The sequence below is a fragment of the Hipposideros armiger genome, unplaced genomic scaffold (genome assembly GCF_001890085.2).
Source record: "Hipposideros armiger isolate ML-2016 unplaced genomic scaffold, ASM189008v1 scaffold_14, whole genome shotgun sequence".
In the NCBI taxonomy this organism is placed as follows: domain Eukaryota; kingdom Metazoa; phylum Chordata; class Mammalia; order Chiroptera; family Hipposideridae; genus Hipposideros; species Hipposideros armiger.
The window spans coordinates 6,328,856-6,349,207 of NW_017731364.1; the positions used below are offsets into that span (position 1 = coordinate 6,328,856).

The 20,352-nt window shown below is 40.4% G+C and overlaps 1 protein-coding gene across 3 annotated transcripts in view; it reads left to right on the forward strand.

Annotated features, from left to right (window-relative positions):
• LPP (LIM domain containing preferred translocation partner in lipoma) overlaps nt 1–20,352 on the forward strand; it is a 663,248-nt gene that overhangs the window by 631,614 nt on the left and 11,282 nt on the right. For all 3 annotated transcript variants that reach the window (XM_019623587.1, XM_019623578.1, XM_019623569.1), the window contains one exon: nt 17,275–17,453. In XM_019623587.1, coding sequence (XP_019479132.1) covers nt 17,275–17,453 — 179 coding nt within the window. The remainder of the gene's footprint in view (nt 1–17,274; nt 17,454–20,352) is intronic.

The window sequence follows — 20,352 nt, forward strand, 5'->3', positions numbered from 1 at the left end:
ATCATAAATCATAAAATGTGATTTTCCATCCTATGAGATTTCATGGGCGTGATTTGTCATTTGAGATTTATAATCTTATCTAATTCTTATGTATCTCCCCACCATGGGTGATACAGGCAGAACAAGCTCTGGGCTGAGACTTGCGGATACTATCAAAGCCTCAAGCCTTGTCTCATGAGTTTCCAGGTGGGGCTGAGCTGCCTGGAATATCACTGAAATATCCAATGATAGGCAATTGCTTGGTAGCTGTTTATACTGACATTTTGCACAAACGGAGGCCCCTCTGGAGTACCCTCCATTGATACTGATATATCTAGTACTCATGGAATTTACAGGGCCTGTCACTAGCAGATCAGGCATGCCAAGTTGCTGGAGAAAGGAAGGTTTGGTTTTTGTTTTAGAGCTGGATTATTTGGTTTAGGACTGAGCTATTTGTTTATTTATTTTAACAGTTTTATTGAGTTTTAATTGTGATACAAAGAACTGTACATATTTAATGTGTACAATTCAATGAGTTTGAACCTATGCAAACACCCACGAAACCAGCACCACACTCAAGGTAATAGCCATGCCCAACAACTCTCAGAGTTTCCTTGTGCCCTTTCTGTTTTTGTTTTGTTTTGTTTTGTTTTCCTTGGTGGTAAGAACACTTTCCATGAGATCCTCCCTCTTAAGAAATTTCAAAGTGCACAATACCGTATTGTTAACTATTGGCGTTATGTTGTATAGCAGATGTCTAGAAATTACTCGTATAGCATAACTGAAGCTTTACACCCATTGAGTAACAACTCCCCATTTCCCTCTCCCCTGTGCTCCCGGCAACCGCTATTGTATCCTCTGCTTCTATGAATTTGACTATTTTAGATATCTTATGTAAGTTGAGTCACGAAGTATCCGTCCTTCTCTGACTGACTTATTTCACTTAGCATAATGTCTTCCAAGTTCATCCATGTTGTTGTGAATGGCAGAATTTCCTTCTTTTTTAGGGCTAAATTATATCCCGTTGTATGTATACAGCACATTCTCTTTATTCACTCATCTCTCAATGGACACGTAGGTTGTTTCCACATTGTGCCTATTGTGATTACTGCTGCGATGAACATGGGAGTGCAGTTATCTCTTTGAGACCCTGATTTCAATTTAGAGTCTCTTCCTTATGGCATGCCTCATTCAGTCATAGAGAATGTGAGTCCAGAAATGGACCTTAAGTATCATTTAATCCTATCTCTTTGTTACATAAATAAGAAATCTGAGGCTCAGAGAAGGGGATTAGCTGGACTTGAATCACAAAGCAAGTGTATAAATTAGGATTAGGTTCAGATGGGATGACAGAAGACTGTAATAATGATGAAACAAGACAGTGTTAATTTCTCTTCCACTGAAGGAAGTAGGTGATCCAGGCCAATAGTAGGCCAGGACTGTCTCCTACTGTGTTCCCCTGCCATGCTCAGCGTGTGGCTTCTATTCAGGGGTCCAAGATGGCAGCTCCTTCCTTCCAGTAGACTGAGGACAGACCCCAGCCCTCTAAGGACATTTCCATTCTAGCTTCAAGTCTTTGGCCAGAACTCAGTCTGATAGCCAAATTTAGCTGCAGGAAAAGTGGAAAAATGTGATATTTATTTTGGGTAGCCATGTACCTAGCTAGAATTTGAAGGTTCTAAAAATGAAGGGAAGAACAGCTGTAGGGGAGCAATGACCAAGGCGTACCACAGCAAAGTACTTACACTTCCAGGGCTGGTATTGTTTCCTGACTCCCAGTTGAATGCTATTTCTACTACACCATAGATTTTTTTCACAAAGATGTGATATTTAATTAAGGCCTAGAAGACCACTGTGAATATGTACACATTCATCATTTTATATGCCCATGCTAGATGCAGTGTTTCTCCTTTGCTTAAGAAATGTTTTGTATTTATTAATCCCTAGATAGAAATCAAGCAGATCCATGTTTCATTTTCATGTGTCAATTTGTGACTTTGTTCTCTAAAACAGTGATAATATTATCACCCACAAAGTCTTTTAAGAATTAAATGGGACAATATCCATGAAAAGACCTAGCCCAGTGCTTAGTACCCAATAGGTACCTAATGCCACTAATGTCAGTTCTTATCGCCTTTCTCTTTCTTTCCGTGTTTCCTCCAACCCTAAGATGAACTAGGTTTCCACAAAGTAATTGAAAAGAATCTATGTCCTTCACAAAGCTGTTGCCCAGATGTTTAGATGCACGGTGTGTTCTTTTTCGCTTTATAAAACTCAAATTCCAGCCAATCTTGAATCAATCAGGAAGCTCTGGCACAATCATAGACCTTTTATAAAGTTACGGATGCCTGAACACCACCCCCAGAGATTATGATTAAATAGGCCTGGGGATGACCCAACAATCTGTAGTTTTTACAGCCGTCTAATGAGTTTGATGTGCTATTTTGTTGTAGGCATATCAATATGAAGTAGATTGGAGCAGAGAGAAACATGGAAGCCAAGAAGCCAGTTAGGAGGCTACTGTGATTTCCTAAGTGAGCAATGATGGAATAATATGGTAGAGATAAAGAATAATGGATGGGATTAAAATATTTAGTGGGCAAAATCAATAGGACTTGTTGCCTGCTGGGATATGGTTAAAGGAAATTTGATGCTGAATCTGATATCAAATATCTTTCAACAATAGCAAAACTGTAGCTCTTAAAGTTTATCTGACCTGAACTTATTAGTTTGCGGTAACGGACGGGAGGAGTTGTAACATATAAAATGTGGTCACTAATATTATAAAAATTCTTAATTATCTGGAACAGTGACCCATGTCCCATAAGATAAAATCTAAGAGAGACAAAAGTCAAATAATATTCTTATCTTAAAAATTAAGTGTACAAATACATATGAATGTCATTTAATTTGACAGCTGTTCATATTGAAAAAAAAAGAAGAAAAAGAGAAAAGACTCGTAAGGGAGATAATTTGATCCCAAAATCAACAGTAATATATAGAACCAAAGAAAAGTGTACGTACTCTTTGGCTGCACTCATATAAAGAGGAGTGTGCAGAGTGGGACAAGCAGTAGTTCCTAAAACGATGGTTCATTTCTGGGCCTCACACGTTAAAGGGAACCTGGCAAACTAGAACTTTTGCAGAGGAGAGTGATCAGGAGGTAAGATGGCTGAAATCATGTCCCACCAGAAATTGTTGCAGAAAACCAATTGTTTATCCCAATAAAGAGACAGCTGGGGGTGGGGGCGGTATTTTCCATACCCTTTAGGGCTGTTAAACAGAAAAGACAATGGCCTTGTCCTTAGAGGACAGAAGTAGGGACAATGAGATAGAAGGTATTTAAATCAAAATAATAAAGATGGCTCTAACAAGTAGACTGCACACCTTCCAAGAGAGCCTACTATGACTGGACATGAGGCAAGCAGTCCCAGGGGCTTCACAGGCACTGACTGACTGACTGGGGATGTTACAGAGAGAATTTATCCTCAGGTTGACTGGGCCAGATGATCCTTAAGGTCGTCCTCACTCTGATGTTACTCCATGATTCTATGCAAAATTCTAGCTCCTTAATTTCTTTGTGCAATTAAATAGATACTTTGCTTCTGTACTCAATTCCCACATGAAAAGAAAGCTGTTGTCTTTTCACATGCAGAGATGTTAATAATACTACTGAATAATTTTGAAGAAAAAGAGTTCTATACATATATTCCTGTACCAATTTATTCTCATGCTACTATTGGGAATAAACAGCAGTTTATGGAATTTGAAAACCACATTGTCCCCTATACAGAGGAAGATCTATTTTTTAATCACATGCTTTGGACATTATTGTTGCCTAAAATACACTAATTAAATAAACCTAACAAGCTTAATGAAGTTACAGCACGCTGATTTTTTGTGGCTGTGTCCAGAAGTTAATATTCATTCAAGCATTTATTCAACAAATAATCTCTTCCATATTTCATTCTGTGCTGGAAAAAAACAATGTTTTTTGTTGTTGTTTTTTTAATTCCTTTTCTTTGAAGATCCCGTAATCAAATATGGAAGTTATGCCTATGCTTCAATTACTATGGCTACATGCCAAACCACTCAAAAACTTAGTGGCTGTGAAGAACAATCATTACTTATTATCTCTTAAAATTTGGCGAGTCAGGAATTTGATAGCATCTCCACTGAGCAATTCTGGCTTGGGGTCTCTCATGAGATTGCTGAGTCTGAGGTCTCTCATAGGCTGTTTCACCTACGTGTCTGGTGCCCAGGCTGGGAATGCTTGAACAGCTGTTCTGAAACAACTGGGGTCCTTCAGGCATCTCCCTCTTTATGCATATAGTCTCTCCAGCATGGCAGCTTCATGGTAATTCAACTTATAACATGAAAACTCAGGGCTTCAAAGGCACATGTCTCAAGAAAACCTTATCACATTTTACGAGTAGTATCGGGAGTCCCTTAACATCACCTCTGCCGCATTCCATTGGCAAGGCAGTTACAAATGTCTGCCCAGGCCCCACCTCTCCCTGGTGCACTGTCAGGATCCCACGGGAAGAAGAATATGTGGGATGGGATATGTGTTGATGTCGTCATCTTTGGAAAGTGCACTTTGTCATAGCATTCCCCATAGCATATAAATGGTAGCACTATATACAGGATTCCTGCTATAATGAAGGTATAAAGAGCGCTGTGAAAGAGTACAGTAGATAAATGATTAATAAAGGAGGGAATCATGTGCCCTGGGCCCTAAAAGTTGAGCCATCTAACTTGTTTAGAAAAGTGTTCAAGGTCGAGGCCTGCAAGAACAAGTATGAAGTGTTAAAAAGTTTGGGTTGACAGGAATGAAGACTGTGTCGGGGAAATGATGGGATAGGTGCCTGGAAAGAGGAGGTAAGACAATATCCTGAAGAGCCTTGAGTGTCAAGTTAAAAAGTTTGGCATTGGGGAGCAGTCGCTGGCTTTAGAGCACAGGCATATGAAATGGTCCTCCTGAGTAATCTCTTCCATCTACATTCCCTCCTGCCTTTGATAGTAAACATATCATCTCAGTGAAAGTTTGCCTCCTATCTAAAACTGAACGCAGACTCTAAATCATCACATCGCTTTAGATTTTTTTTTTAACCCACCACAAACAACACTAGGATGGCATGCATTTGAACAAACCAAAAATGATTTCGCTCTTCTAATTTTCAGAGCTTTTGGCTAGATGCAGAGTGAGAAATTCATACCTTTTTCAAGTAGTGTGGGTTCTTTTTTCCCAATTCCTCTCATCCATCTGGTTCTCTGGAGGTCTTGGAATCCAGGAAAGTGTTAGTTCACTGTTGAAATCCAAAAAAGACTGCTAAACTGTGACAGAAAATTTGCATTCCAGAGACGCTGAAAGAGTTAGTCCAACCACCCTTTCACAGCAGTAAAGAGAAAACATCTGGATTTTCTGTCCCCTTCATCTTTCAGCAGCTACAGGATGGAAAACCCCATACTCGTCATCTGGGTCTTTCATATCTACTTAATGTAAACCACTTTTGGCACAGTGGGGGTGGTGAGAGAAACCAAAACACGCAATTATTTTATTTCGAGTGTCAGAAAGTATTACAGCCAAGATCCCGTTTAAGGGAAGCAAACCACTTCTCCAACTTCCTTTGTGTTCTCCAGAAGTTGACCTTCTTGGGAATGGGTTCCAGAGCAAGGCGTTTGACATTCACATCTACAGGACTGTGCTCAGAAGGGAACTACGACTGCAGCCATGATGTTGGCATTTCTTTGTGGCCTTTCTAAGCTTTGGTGCTGGCTTTTGTCTCCCACTGGCAGAAGTATAATTAGAAGGGTTTGTTTTCAACAGAAGCCAAATCTGTTCATCTCTAGAGAATTGAAGTTAGCTCATGGCCCTCTGGCTGTTCTGTTTGCCACTCCCAGGAGTTAGAGGCTTAAAGTTTTCCCTTTCTTTTGAAAGAGGATCAAGTTTGGTTGAAACAAGCTTTTCTGTCATCCCCAGGAGTACAAGGAGAGACCTTCAGTGACCCTAGTTGTTTGGCTCGGACCACTTTTGTGGCTTGCCATAATTTAGGAAGTAATTGCAATTCATCAAGCCAGGTAGAAATAAACATCTTGGCAGAGCTGAGTTTCAGGCAAGTCGGAAGAAACCGACATGTGAGCAGAATGGTATTGGGGACATTTCTAGTCTCTGCTTGCAGATCTTGGTTCTAATGGATGATTCACAATGGACTTAATTGTGATCTGAAATGTGCAGGCAGGCAGCCATTGCTATGCATACACGTAACTGAAAACATCGTTGCTTAAATCCCGGTTTTAGATTTTGCCCCTGAATGGGTCAATTACCCATAGTAGACAAATACTATAGGTGAAAAAAGCATTGTCTTACTATGTTGTGTGATTAACTTTAGGACATGTATATCCTTTGCAAATTTATAGCACTAATTTTTTTATATATACAAATACTCTCTTGCTGAGATAGAATCGAAGAACCTGAGAGTTGGAAGGGAACTTAGATGTTAGGTAATTGAATGTCATTTACATTTTTCACTCAACAAATACTTATTAAGTGCCTGTTATGTGTGAAGCCCTGCTCCAGCGTGGTGGTTACAGTAGTGTCTCAAACAGACTGGTGGGGAGATAAGCAATAAACATGTCAGCAACTGAATGCATAAGGAGATATCAGCTAGTGATAAGGACTGTGAAGAAAATAACAGGATAATGAGACAGAGTCTGGCTCAGGAGAAAGGACTGCTTAAATAGAGTGGCGAGAGAAGGCCACCTGAGGATGGTGATGAAATTTAGGGTATGTATATGGGAGTAGGTGCTATTGGATGACTCTTTGGACCATTCATTGCCAGTCACTCATTCATTTACTTAATGAAATATTTATTGAACTCCACATGCCAGACATCGTTGAGTGAACTGGGGGGCAAGCAATGAACAAGGCAAAGAGCCCTGCCCTATTGAAACTTCTGTTCAATCCTAAAATCAATCACAGAGCTTCAAGAGACCAAGATATCTATCAACTTAAGTCTCTTATTGCATAGACGAAAGAATTTAGGCCCAGAAAAGCAAAAGCTTCGCACAAGCACCACTGCCAATTGCTTGTCTTCACAAGATAGGAGCATAGCCCTTGGCTTAAGGTCATTTGTCCTGTCACTAGATCACACAAGGTCTCCATAAACATCTATTTTGAAAATTATAGCTTCAAATAGTGCTGGGGTTAGCACTGTGACCCAAAAGTCAGCCACTTTTCCCACTGGATCCTCCTGTCCACTCTAAATTAAAGTAAACCTGATACCATTGTCCAGAAGGTGCCTCACTGGCACTGGTGTTAGGGATTTAGTTGGACCTTGAGTACAGTTAAGTCAAGAAAATGGAGTCTGCAACGAACTATACATTCCATGAGACTTCTCTGTACCCATTCTAAATGGAGGATATGTAACTGTTCCATCATTTATTGGGTTCTAGGTATGTAAAGTAAAGAAAAATAAAATAAGAAAAAGTATCTGTTAAAAATAAAACTGCAAAATGAAAGGGAAAAAACATTATATTTTTCCCAAACTCAATATGCATAGGATTGCGGATGCCTGTGTTGCCATCTCATCTTGTCTGCTTCTCTCTGATAACAAGAGTAATGTAACATAGGGTCAGCTGGTTAGTCAGAGACTTAAGAACCATGAATTAGGGTCCCTCCTTACATGGAACAGTAATTTTGCCCAGAGGAAATGACTCTTTAAGAGTATCTTTAATCTATTTACATTCCTAAGGAGTGCATGTTACATTTATCTCAATGTTCACAATTCTGGGAAGTAGGCAGGGCAGAATAATTAGTATCCCATTATATAGATGAGAAAATTGACACTCAGATTATGGACTTTTGTTCAAGATGCTGTGACATTCCAGTTACTCTGGAAAGTGACTGCCTCAGAGCACTGGTCTGAGTGTCTGTTAATAACCTCTATTTACAAGTTGCTAGTCGCAGGAAATATGAAGGCTGGACCTCACATCATGCCATGAGGCTGAGAACAGGAGTAGCTCCTCTGAGTTACTGGCCAGAGGGCCTCCATATTTATCAGTTTGTGACAGCCTTGTTTTGAAAGTGGCAAAAATCCCAGTAATGTGATATACTCAGACTAATGATTTTTCACTGGTAATGTTAATAATGATATCAATAGTGTGTCATCATTAGTTGTCATAATTCTTATTGCTACCAATGGCCAACAATACCAAAGGGAAGTTCTGATAGTCTAAAAAGGATCTAAGGTGGGGTTTGGAAAAGAGCACCCTATAGTAACCAGAGCATCTGGGTCCTGAACTCAGCTCTTAACACTAGTTTACAACATTACGCAGTCATTTTCCCAGAATGCAAAGTACCAGCATATAAGGTGGGAGAGTTGGACAAGAAGATTTTGATAATTCACTCAAGGCCAGGCAAGCTGTGCATTTGTGAAAGGCTATGGTCCAGCAGTTTGCTGAAGATCAAAAACTGCAGTCAGTGCACTTACCATCATGTGTAAGTAGATCGAAAGACAGGAGAAACTTGTTAACTGGAGGACAGTGTGAAGCAGAAGAAAGAACCCGTAGGTTTCTTGTCATGTTTATAATCATGTGGCATGCAAAGGGGGTAAGGATTCTACCATGCTACCTACTATAACATTGTGGTGAAGATTATATGAGGTCCTGTTTGTGCATACTTAGTAAACTTTAAAGATTCTAAAAGAGAAAGTTTTCAGGTTTTGTTTAGAGTGTGTAAAACAATGTAAATTACTTTTCTGAAGAGCTAAGAAATGTATGGGTTTGAGGTATAATAATGTTTACAGAGAAGTAAAAGCAGCTTTTGCACCAAATTCTCAGGGAGGAAAATCTCTTAGGAATTCATTAGCCCATTTTATATTATGATATCATTCAGTTGTCCCAGAGTATCATAACAAGATTCCTTAAATAACCTATTAAAAAGAAAAAAAAAAGTTGAGATGTAAAATATAGGAGAATAAAGGGCAAATGAAAAAATTAGAAAAAATAGAATAGTGCTTAAAATAGTAATTCAATGAAATGATCAAAAATGACAAGTTAATTAAATATATGTTCTAGTCCCCTTAGCATTTGTAAGAAGAATTAGCCAAAACTAGCATTTATTATATAGCCAGACACTGGATATTTGTGTGTACATATATATATATATATATATATATATATATATATATATATATATATATATATATATATATATATATATATATATATGATCTTAGTCCTCACAACACTGTAATGTAGCCATTTTCAATCTGGGTTAGTAGATGGGGAAACTAAAGGCCAGAGAAATGAAGAAAATTGCCTGGACTTTCAAATCCAGGCCTCTTGAATCCATCACTAATTCTCTTACCACATATGACGGACTCTGCTCTGGTTCTCGATTTAACAAGTCCCAGCGGACAGTACGTTGACGATGTAAAGGAAAATCTATGGCCTGACTTGGCTTAGAAGGAAAGGAATTTTGTTCTTTGCTTCCCTCTCACCGTAGTCTCAGTGGAGTGCTGTGATCTTGTAGTTGTGCTCCTGGCGTGAAGGTTTCACACACTTATCATGTACCAGCCTCCCATCCTCATCGTATTTCTCAGGGCTTAGGAGACACTCAAGAGAAGTGTTTTGGAAGAATTAGCGTACCACAAGGACTTCACATTTTAAGGTAAAATAGCATCACTCTGGGCCTTGAGGTATATATAAACAAACTAATGTCCTTTAATGGTTTTGTTTGTTTGTTTGTGTTTAATTGACTAAAGCTCAGATCATAATTTCAATCCAAGTACTTTAGAGTAAACAGCAGGGCATTATTTACCGGGTAAAGAATGTGACTTGTGGCTCATGGCAACATGAAATAAAAATGACCTAATTGTCCTGATCTATTTGTCCTTTTTATTGGCTTTTTTCCTTGTGGCTGTAGGACATAGTTCTTAATTTTAATTTAAGTTTATTCAGTCCAAATGTAAACAGAAAATCTTGTAAGAATTTTATTTTCCTGAATTCTACGTTAATAGTTATACGCGTGTTTTTGTTTGTGTAAGTTTGACACATAGTTGTTTATCTCTGGCGACGCTGAGTTCTCCTTCACTAATGCTGCCCAATAAGCACACTGATTTTGTTACAGTATTCTTCCTGAAAGTGAATTTTGTTTCAGTGTAGGCGTTTCTGGGAGTTAGGTAATCAAGACTCTTGTTATAACATAACATTAATTCCAAAGAACATTATAATACATTTTTGCAAGAGCTAATTCAAATCCCACCTAGAAGAGTTTCCCAGAATCATACACCACCACTCTGCCTGCACCGCACCATTCATAAGTAATTACTCTCTTCTCTGGGTTCCCATCACACATTACTCATGCCTCTATAATAGCAATTTATTGTCCCCTTTTGCCTCTGATCAGCTATTTATAGAAGTGTCTACTTCTCCTACTACACTGAGAACCTCTAGGGCAGGGGTGGTGCCTTTTCTCTCTTCCTCTGTACCTGCCAGGATGTTGAACACTTTGTTCCACTCTTTAGGCTTCCTGCAATGCTAAATTAAGTGGGGAGGCAGCTCTGCTCATCAGAAAAGCGTGTGAAAAGTTTCTTAAAGGGGATTTATAGGAAAGCAGAGGCAACATAGGCATCCGATGCAAAGAGGTGGGTTCAAAGATAAAAAAAGGTGAAGTTATTTTACTGAATTTTCAGTTACATGTTTGATAACGATCATTTTTTTGTGGGGGGTCATGACATCAAAAGAAAATACCTTTAAAGGGTTTGATGCCATCTAATAAATTGACTCAAAATGTTTCCTATTTGGAAAAATTAGAGTTCTCATCTATGGGGTAGGGATTTTTATTCTGATTAGAGAATGATAGTTATAAGGATGGGATGACACTAGGATTACCATTATTTCAGCCTATTTTGAAACACATGTTAGATACAGATACTGATATATTCGTAGATTAAGATTAAGGTACAGGTGTAGGTGAAGGACTCTTGGAAAGTGCAAGAAACCTTTTAATTAAAAAATGTATGCCCCCCTGGGAGGCAGAGCTCTGGGAGATTTTGGGAGAATTATCAAGGTAAAATGATGTCTCCATCTGCAAAGAAAACCCCAAAGCACTGCCATCATTTGGGAAGCCTTCTTGATTACCAGGATCAAGAATAAGCTAGCATTCCCAAGTTAAGTTAGGTGATATAATTGTTTGAATTTCAGTAATGGCACTGGCATGTCAGTGGAGATTTGCCGAGTCGTAGCCTTGTTCTCTTTTTTCTGTTACCAAATTGCTATTCTCTTGGGAGCCCCTCCCCTGGAGCTGTGTTTCCCAACCCTTTCTCCATCATGATTCTTGTGGAAAATGATGGCTTTTCAACACACTGGAATAAGTGAATGAGGCTTCCCCTGGCCCAAGGTTCAGGGGCTCTGGAAACCTCTGACCCCTTTGACCTTCCCACATGTGCCACATCTGGAACCCACTTGAGACACACTGTATCTTAGCCTGCCAGTTGAGAGGCTCTGGATTAAAGAATTGTTTCGCATGGAAAAATAGAATAATTTTATTTCATATGAAGTATTTATCAGAGTTGAGTAATTCGTCATCTAACCCATATTTCCGGAGCATCAATTTTATGCCAGAATGTTGTTGTAGACGCTGAGGATCCAACAATCAGCTTTCTATCGTATCCTGTGAGAACTAATGAAATTGACAGCAGACTGTCTTACGATCTCAACATGTTTCCTCCCTTAATTTATATGCAGGTAACTTGCAGACAGTCAGAATGCCTTATATTTGCATACTGAAGTGTGTCCACTGAAATATGAAATAGGTCTAATGTGATACAGGAGAGGGGTTCTCCACTGCATGGAGAATTACGAGACCTATATTCTAACTCCCAATCTGTCACTAGCTCTGTTCCCTCTCTGTATCTTTGTTTCTTAAACTTGATGGTTGAACTGGAATCACGGTTTATAAACCCTACAGTACAGATCCCCTCTGGCTCCGTTCCTTCACACTCTTCACCCAGAGGTGATTTTTGGCTCCATTTGATGTTTCCTTGATAAATTGTTTCCCTGAACAAAGGATTACGGGAAAGGGAGGCAAGTGAGGGAAGTTGAAAATCCCTGGACTACAATAATAGCTAAAGATTTTTAAAGGTTTAATATTTTCTAACTCTCATTTTTGTTCTCTCTTTATTCTTATCCCAACAAAACCAAAACTGTATCTAGAACATGAAATGTCACCTTTATCTTTCCAAGAGTTTTTCCTGTTTCAATATTGCTTTCGTACCTTTAAAAAAAATAATAAAGACTGAATATAAGATTACATTTTAATTTTATGAAATGAAAATTTTAACATTTCTAAATGGCAACATTTTATAGTCTTCCAAATCTTCAAATATGCATGCCCCTTGATATAAAATACTCAACACTGAACACATATATACCTATGCAATATATAAATTATAGAAATGGTATGCTCTTTATGCTCTAACTAGTAGTTAATGCTTATGCTACCTATATGCTTCATTTATATTCAAATGATTCTTCCAGCTTTTCTGCCTGTGAGTTAGAGAAGTTATTTATACAATACCCGAGGAGGATAGAAAAGATATAACCAGATTGTATCTCTAAAAGCAGTTGCTTTGGGGAGTTTTGTGTACAAGATTTGTTTTTGATTTTATTGCTATTTTCACTGAACTTTTAAAATCACAATTGTATTGCCATCATTTCAGAAAAGTTTATAAGCTGTGCCTATTAGCAGCTAATTTCTTGTCTTTTTTTTTGTCTGCTACTCTAACATCTTCTCCTTTTAACTATACTTTCATTGGAGTAGTTGCCCAAAACATTTTCTAAAAACCCTGAAAAAAAATCTTCAAACAATACCTAGGTTTTTTGTTTTTGTTTTTTTTTAAGAATAAAATTTAGACTCTTCACTCAGTGTAAATGACAAGGTATTGCATAGCTGGTTACTAGTTGCCTACTATGTGCCATGAACTGTGCAGGTCCTGGGCAAGGATGGCTACTGTTGCGCACGCTGAAATGCACAGCCCAGATCCCCCTTAGGACTGAGACTCATTTCCAAAGCTGTTGGATTGATGGCAGCTGGTGGTTCATAGCTGAGTCCCTTTCTGGTAATTACTCTCAACTGAAGGGAACCTCTTCACCCAAGATCACACCTCCCTCTTGTGAGCGGCCTGTATTCATTGACTGGTTAATGCAGAGATCAAGGCCCCATTCCCTAGTTTCAAGAAATAACAACTCTGCATAGCCATCCCAGCTACAGACCAATCCATGGAACCATCAGAAGCCTTTGTTGTAACCACATTGTAGTTCAACTCCTCCATCTACCCAGGAACCTTCTGTATTTCCCTCCAGGTGTTGATGTCAAAGACACTCTTCAATCACTTCCCATGTGCAAATCTCTGAGCATCTGTTTCCCAGGAAACTCAACCTATCGCTGTGGCCCCGTTGGGGGAGAGAGGCGTGGGCTCAGTTTGATCATGGAGGTTAACATAAATCATTAAATCAAGTACATTATATTCAGTGTCATAGGAGAAGTATCATACAATATTACGGGAGTGAAAGAAGTGACTTATTTTGCTTGGACTATAGCAGAAGGAAAATTAGGAAAGGCTTTGCAAAAGAGGTTAACATTTGAGCTTCACTTTGAGGAATGAGTAGGTATTCCCTAGGCAAAAAAAGTGTGTGAGGAGTCTGCACTTGTAGAAGAATACAGCTTATTAAAGATATATATGACAGAAAGCTCAGTGACAGCTGGGAGATGGGGCCCATGGGGAAAGCAGTAGAGTTGGTTCCAGAGCCGGCTCACAAAGCACTCTATGAATTTTGAAGGTTCTAATGCTGGAGTGCGCTCTTCCCTGCTACCTTCCCATCTACCAAACCCAGCACCCCTACTCCACATGCAAGATGAGATTTGAGTAGATATCCTTGCAAATGTCCTTCTTCCACATTTTTGCTTGTGCATGTCTTAATTATCTTTTTTTTATTTTCTTGAAAAGTATTTACTAACTATTTCATTTTAACCTACTTTAGAAAACCCTCATGTTTATGTGAAAACTGCATCTTTTCATCTGGCTTTAAAATAACCTTCTGTGAAAAGACACAAAGATCACCTATGGTGTTTGAAATCCTAGCATTACCAATTTCTGGAATTCCAAGTGAGAAGACATAGTAAACGTTAAACAGTCCTAGTTTCAAACACATGACCCTTCCTTTCAAATCTCAGATGAGGGATTTTACGATTGTTTCTAGTAACAAAAACTGGGCTTTTCTTATAGTTGTTAACACTGGTATATCACAGAGTACTAAAATCACAGAGTTAATCATTGTTTTACAGACAAGAAACCTAAGGTCTAGAGAGAAGAAATTATTTACCCAAGGTCAAACAGTAGAAGTTGACAAAGCCAGAGGATAATTCACATTCCTTATCTAGCAGCTTTCCTTCTCTACAGCTATATAATGACTTCATCAGATTTCCCCCTCTCTCTCTCTCTCTCTCTCTCTCTCTCTCTCTCTCTCTCTCTATCTCTATCTCTATCTCTATCTCTCTATCTCTGAATTATTGGGAGTCAGGAAACTGTGCCACCAGTCCCACCTCTGCCCCTAATGAACTCCATGACCCAGGTCTAACTGCATCGGTGCTCCAGGTCTGTGAAATCAGATGCCTGGACTAGAGGGCTCTCACTGTCCTCCTCTCTGACATTGTAAGAGTCTTTACCCTTTCTCTAAGAGAAGATATATCTAAGGGTCATAGTGGACCAACTGGAGACTAGAAGAAGAAGAGTACAGTAAAGGGAGCTGGCTCGACAAGGTTAATATGTGTGTCCTTCTCCACCATTGCTAGCCTAAGCTTTCAGTTGGCTGTATGGCTGTATTCTTAGAACTTTGATTTTCTGATTTGGGGGCATTTTACAATAGCCTCTCTTTAGGCATATTTTACACTGTTTTTCCTTTGTAGCAGAAATGGCCAGGTTACCTGTCCTTTAAACAGTGCTTCCATAGACCATAAAGAATTGCCTTAGAAACCAATTCAACCTTATATGTTGCTGATGGTTTTAAGTAAATGGGCTAAATCTTACAGCCAAGCCTCAATGCAAACAAAAACATTCTCTGGTCAAGCATTTTCTGGTTTGTTCAACTCCATTATAGGGCTGCCTTTAAAAAAAAAAAAAGGAGTTAAAACCCACAGAGGAACAAAACACAAGTATTGAGAAGACAGTTTCCAGCCACAGTAGTTCAGATCACCGGGGTAGAAAAGTAGCAGGGCCGCCGTCATTGTCCAGACCATCGTCATCTCTAGACTCTCATATTATGTTTTTCTGCTATTTTAATGTCACCACTTCAAAATAGGGGAAAAATAGATTAATAGTTTCCATGAGTTTAGACTGTGACCAGAAGCATACTAAGCAATTTCAGAACCTCTGGCAACCGCAGCTTTGAGGAGAGGATGGTGATGGATTTACCGATTCATCTTGGGATGGATTCCAGAGTCAGTGGAGTCAGGCCAGCAGTGTGCTGCCAGGGGGGGGGGGGGGATGTAAACAGTATTCCTTCATTCATTCTTTATGCACCCATTCATCCTGGGCATATTTTCATTCCAGGTAGTATGCTGGGTATAGTGTAAGAAAGAGAAAGACATTCTTAAGATGTAGTCCCGGCACTTAAAGAAATTGCAGTCTAGTAGAGGAAGTAGACATATACACAAATGATGTGAATACTGTAAGTGCTGCAAGCAACATAACGAATGTGATCGGGACGAGGGGAGGAAGAAGCCGTTGATTCCAAATGAGGACATCGAGGAAGGCGTCCCTGCAGAGTCGCCTCCTGACCCATAGCTTGAATGGTCACAATGACAAATTGCGATTCATTCCAGGCATTAGCCAATACAGGAGTATGGAAGTGTCTCATAGATGTGCACAAGTGTGAACCGTCTGAGACGTGAGGGGAATCAGCCTAGGAAAGGAGGTGGAATGTCAGCTATGGAACTGGCTCGTTTTACACTGTGGAGCCATGTAAGTTTTTGCTAACAGGAAAATTACTTGGTCACATTTGTGGTTTGGAAAGCAAACTGGAAGTCACTTTGGGGATGGGGACGTATTACAGAAGAAGAGAGATGCAAATAACGGAAGCCCATCGGAGACCATCACTATAGTTGAGATATCAGCACACTAGTTATCTGGCCACAGGCACTTCTTGCCTATATTTAAAGGTTCTCATGGTGTGAGGGCAGTTGCTCCTTAATTTCCATATCCCTTCCAGTTCCAGGTGTTTTCTAGACTGTAAACTCAGTGAGTCAGTCCAGACAGCTCAGTTGAATATAGCATATTACACTGGAAACATGGCTGTTGGGTAAGAGAGAGTGGGATTCTGCAGAAGGATGGAAAGGTGACAGCTAATTTTATCAGTCTTTCTGAGTCCTGATTCAATAAATGGTGTCCCCCTTTAAGGAGATGTGTATTTGTAAAGCTCAGCATATTTTTAAAGCTAGGTAAATTAACTTCTTTAATTCACTTCTCAAAACTGGAGCCCCTGTCAGTTCAACATTTCCATTAAGAGTTCACAACATTGAACTTGGAGATGGTGTTTGAATCAAGGATTTTAATGATCAAAAGCCTCACTGATTGTGCTGTGCTCTGACTGGGGTCTGCAGCTAGCATACTCTATGAGTCTATCATCAGACAGACCGCACTCTAAAATGTTAGGGGCCTTTGTGACCCCACTAGGTCTTTGATGAGAAAGTAACTTTTAGAAGTAATAGCGAAGCATTCTTCCAGTGGAGAACCTGGGTTGTATAGTTCAGGGGTCAACAAATTACAGCCATGGGCCAAATCCAGCCTATGACCTATTTTTGTAAATAAAGCTTTAGTAAAACACAACCAGCCCGTTTGCTTACGTACTGTCTGCTGCTGCCTTCTCACTACAGTGGCAAAATTCAGCTGCTGCAAGAAAGCCAGACATATTTACTCTATGGGCCTTTACAGAAAAATTTGCCATCACCCCTGCTATAGTGGAGAGGAACAGAGGAAAGAGTCAAAAGATGTGTTTTAAATCCTACAGGTGCCACCTATTACCTAAGTGACCTTAGGGAAGCCACTTGATCCATCTGATTGTGTTTCTTCCTCTCGATATTAAAGATACACACTCCGTCTTCCTCCAAATGCTGACTCTGATAAGCGCATGAGCCCATGTGTCTGTAGCATTGCTTGTCATGCTGTAAATTACTGTGTAAATGGAGCGCCTCGAGTCCTGGCCTATCATTGGCATTTTTCTTTTCCTCTGCAGAATACCCTGGAGCAGTGCAGCGTATGCTCCAAGCCCATCATGGAGCGGATCCTCCGAGCCACTGGGAAGGCCTATCATCCTCACTGCTTTACCTGTGTGATGTGCCACCGCAGCCTGGACGGCATCCCATTCACCGTGGACGCAGGCGGCCTCATCCACTGCATCGAGGATTTCCACAGGTAGGCAATCGACTCTCCCTCCTCCAGCCTGTTGCTCTCTTAGAGTCTCTTCTCACTGCCTGGCATCTGTGCCACACATTCTCTCTCAGAACTACAGACTCAGGATTTGGTGGGACTTTACAAAGAGTTTATGTATCTCCTCATCCAATACAGGAATTGATAGCAGGCAGTCCATGGCCCCTGCTTCCAGCCTGGCCTCTGCTTCAGTGCTTCCCTGGGGCTTGTTCTTGACATCTTTGTGGGTCTCTCATTATGAGAAAGTTCAATCAGCCACAGAGTATGCGTCTTGGAAAGAGGCAGGACCCTGGGCTCGCCATTCCTGGCCTAAACATGAACAAGATGTGTGACACTGAACAAACTGCTCAGTTTCTCTGAGCTCTTCAGTCCGGTCATTAGACCAGACCCCGTCTTCAAGCTCTCCAGCTGTAACAGCCAGGGTTCTCGCTAGAGCCCCGGGTTCTCTCTGGGTCCCGCCACTCTGTAGATAGTAGGCGATAGGGACAGGAACACAGAGAACAATTCAGTCAATCTCACGAAGGCAACCCTCTCACTGACTCAGAGGCAGTTTAATGCCATCATCGGCCCATTCATACCCTCGCCTTGCCTCTTCTCCCACCCAGGACTTCTCTTCCTCAGGACATTTTCTAATGAAATCAATGAGTGCAGTATTGTGCCATCTTTTGAGGAGGAGTAGAAAGTAGAGACCCAAGGTCAAGACCATGGACTCACGGGCCTAGAAAAACGCGCCCCCACTTCCTCAGTTCTCTCATTTGTGCGGCCTGCTTTCCTCTATGATAATTGGGGTTTTCATGAAAATCGTATGGTTTGTGTTTTGCTTATTTTTATTAGACCAGTTTGTGAGTTGGTTAATTGGTTGGTCACATTTGTTACATATTTTTAGGAACTGAATGAAAAACTGTAGATGTGATTTGTAGACACAGCGACTTTCTAGACTATATTTGCTGGGCAATGGCTTTCCGGACAGTCTGAGGCTTTCAAAGAGATGAAGCTTGCATGGCTCACCAGTTTGGGTATCTGTCCTAGGGCCTCCAGATGTACAGTCTTGTGGGTTAATTTTCACTGCTCTGTTGATTGTCAACAACCAGGAGGTACTTGCCACAAGCAGTTTGGGGACCTGAGACTCAGAGTATAAAAATGAATTTCCTGACCACGTTGCAAGTTGCAAAGAAAGTGAAAACCTTACCAAAAGACATGAGGCTGATTGAATTTTAAAAAGCCAGAGGCAGAAATTCTCCACTTGAATTAGACAAGGAGTGTTCACTTCGAAAGGGCAGTCACAGCATAAATTGTACTTCACATTATTGGTATTTTTAGCTTGTAATTACACATGAAAAAAGAAAACCTGCATCTGTTTAAGGGAAGTGAAAAGATACCGATGGGGAGTGTGTTTCTATCACTGCTTCTCTCTTTGCTTAGACTTACTCTCATCTAAGAAAGAGTGATAGATAGAATCAGAGCACACATGTTACTGTTGCTGGGAAAGACTGATATATTACACCCTCAATTAAAACAGGAAATCAATTCTAACAAATGTAAGCTTGTATCTATGCCATTTATCTTTTATTTCTAGGAATGCGGAGCACAATTAGAGACTTGTGACCGGTGACATAAGTGTGTGGTTCGGAACACTCCAGAAAAGCAGGCTGGAACAACTAAAAAGGAAAATAATCTTGAGCCCCCAACTCTCTCGCCACCACCACTAATTCAGTGGCAGGTTAACATACAAATTATTAAAAAAAAAAACAAATGTGTGTCTGCATGATTAGCAAGAAGCTTTTTGATCTTTTCCCCATTTCCCAAAGGAAAATATAAGAACATTTTACAGAATCTGTTTCTGAGCCTTGAATATACTAGAACACAAAGCAGCCAAAAGTCCAACCCAGCCATTGAAAGGCCAAGGAGAGAGTAGATAGAGGAATATAGCCTCCTTCTGCAGACAGTTTTTTCAGAACCTGGTTCTTGGTCATTCTAAATAGGTGTCCCTTTGTGAGCTTTTAGGAAATGTATTTTAATTCAATTCAACCTCATCTGCAAAGAGCCCTCTGTGTGCCCATTACCGTGGTAAGTGCTAAAGGACAGTGATGAAAGGAGAGAAAAATCGCATAGGTGGAAATTGTCCAGATACACGAAGGGAAGCCATTGTCAGCAAGGAGCTTGTCAGGAGAAGGAGAGAGTAAGTGCAGAACATGTGTGATCTCGGGCAGAAAGGGCTCAATACAACAAGCGGGGCACAGGCAAAGGCTTGAGCCAGCATCAGAGAGATTACTTGGCCCTGGGCTCTGGGCAGGCTTCTGGAAGCAGAATTTCAAGAATGTTCTAAGTGGGAAACAAGGAGATTGTTGGCAGAAGGAGCAACTCGGACGATAAACAAGAGCATAGAGTCAGGAAAGTCTCCTCTATCTTCAAGGAAGAGGTGTGTGGCTGTAACTAGAGCAGCCTGGGAGTGGAAGCTACCCCGAGAGACACTGGAGGCCCATGAGAAGGAATTTATCTCGCCTGCTTACAATCCTGTCTTTTTTAAACCAGTGCTTCCCAAAATGAATGTGCTTCCGCATCACTTGGGGATCTCCTTAAGCTGCAGATTCTAATGGAGTAGGTCTGGGCTGAGCCCTGAATTTCAGCATTTCTGACTAGCACCCAGGTGGTCTTGGACTGCAGTTTGAGTAACAAGCTTCCGGACTGCTATTTGGGAGGCCTCGTTAATGGGCCATCCTCTACATAACCACCTTCAGTCAAGGTTGGCTTAAGTCCTCCAGCCTATTAGGTGGGAACTCTGTCCCAACTATGTCATTTTAGAGGACAGCTCATACTCAGTTCCTTGCCTACTGACTGTATCTCACCCCCAACACACACACACACACACACACACACACACACA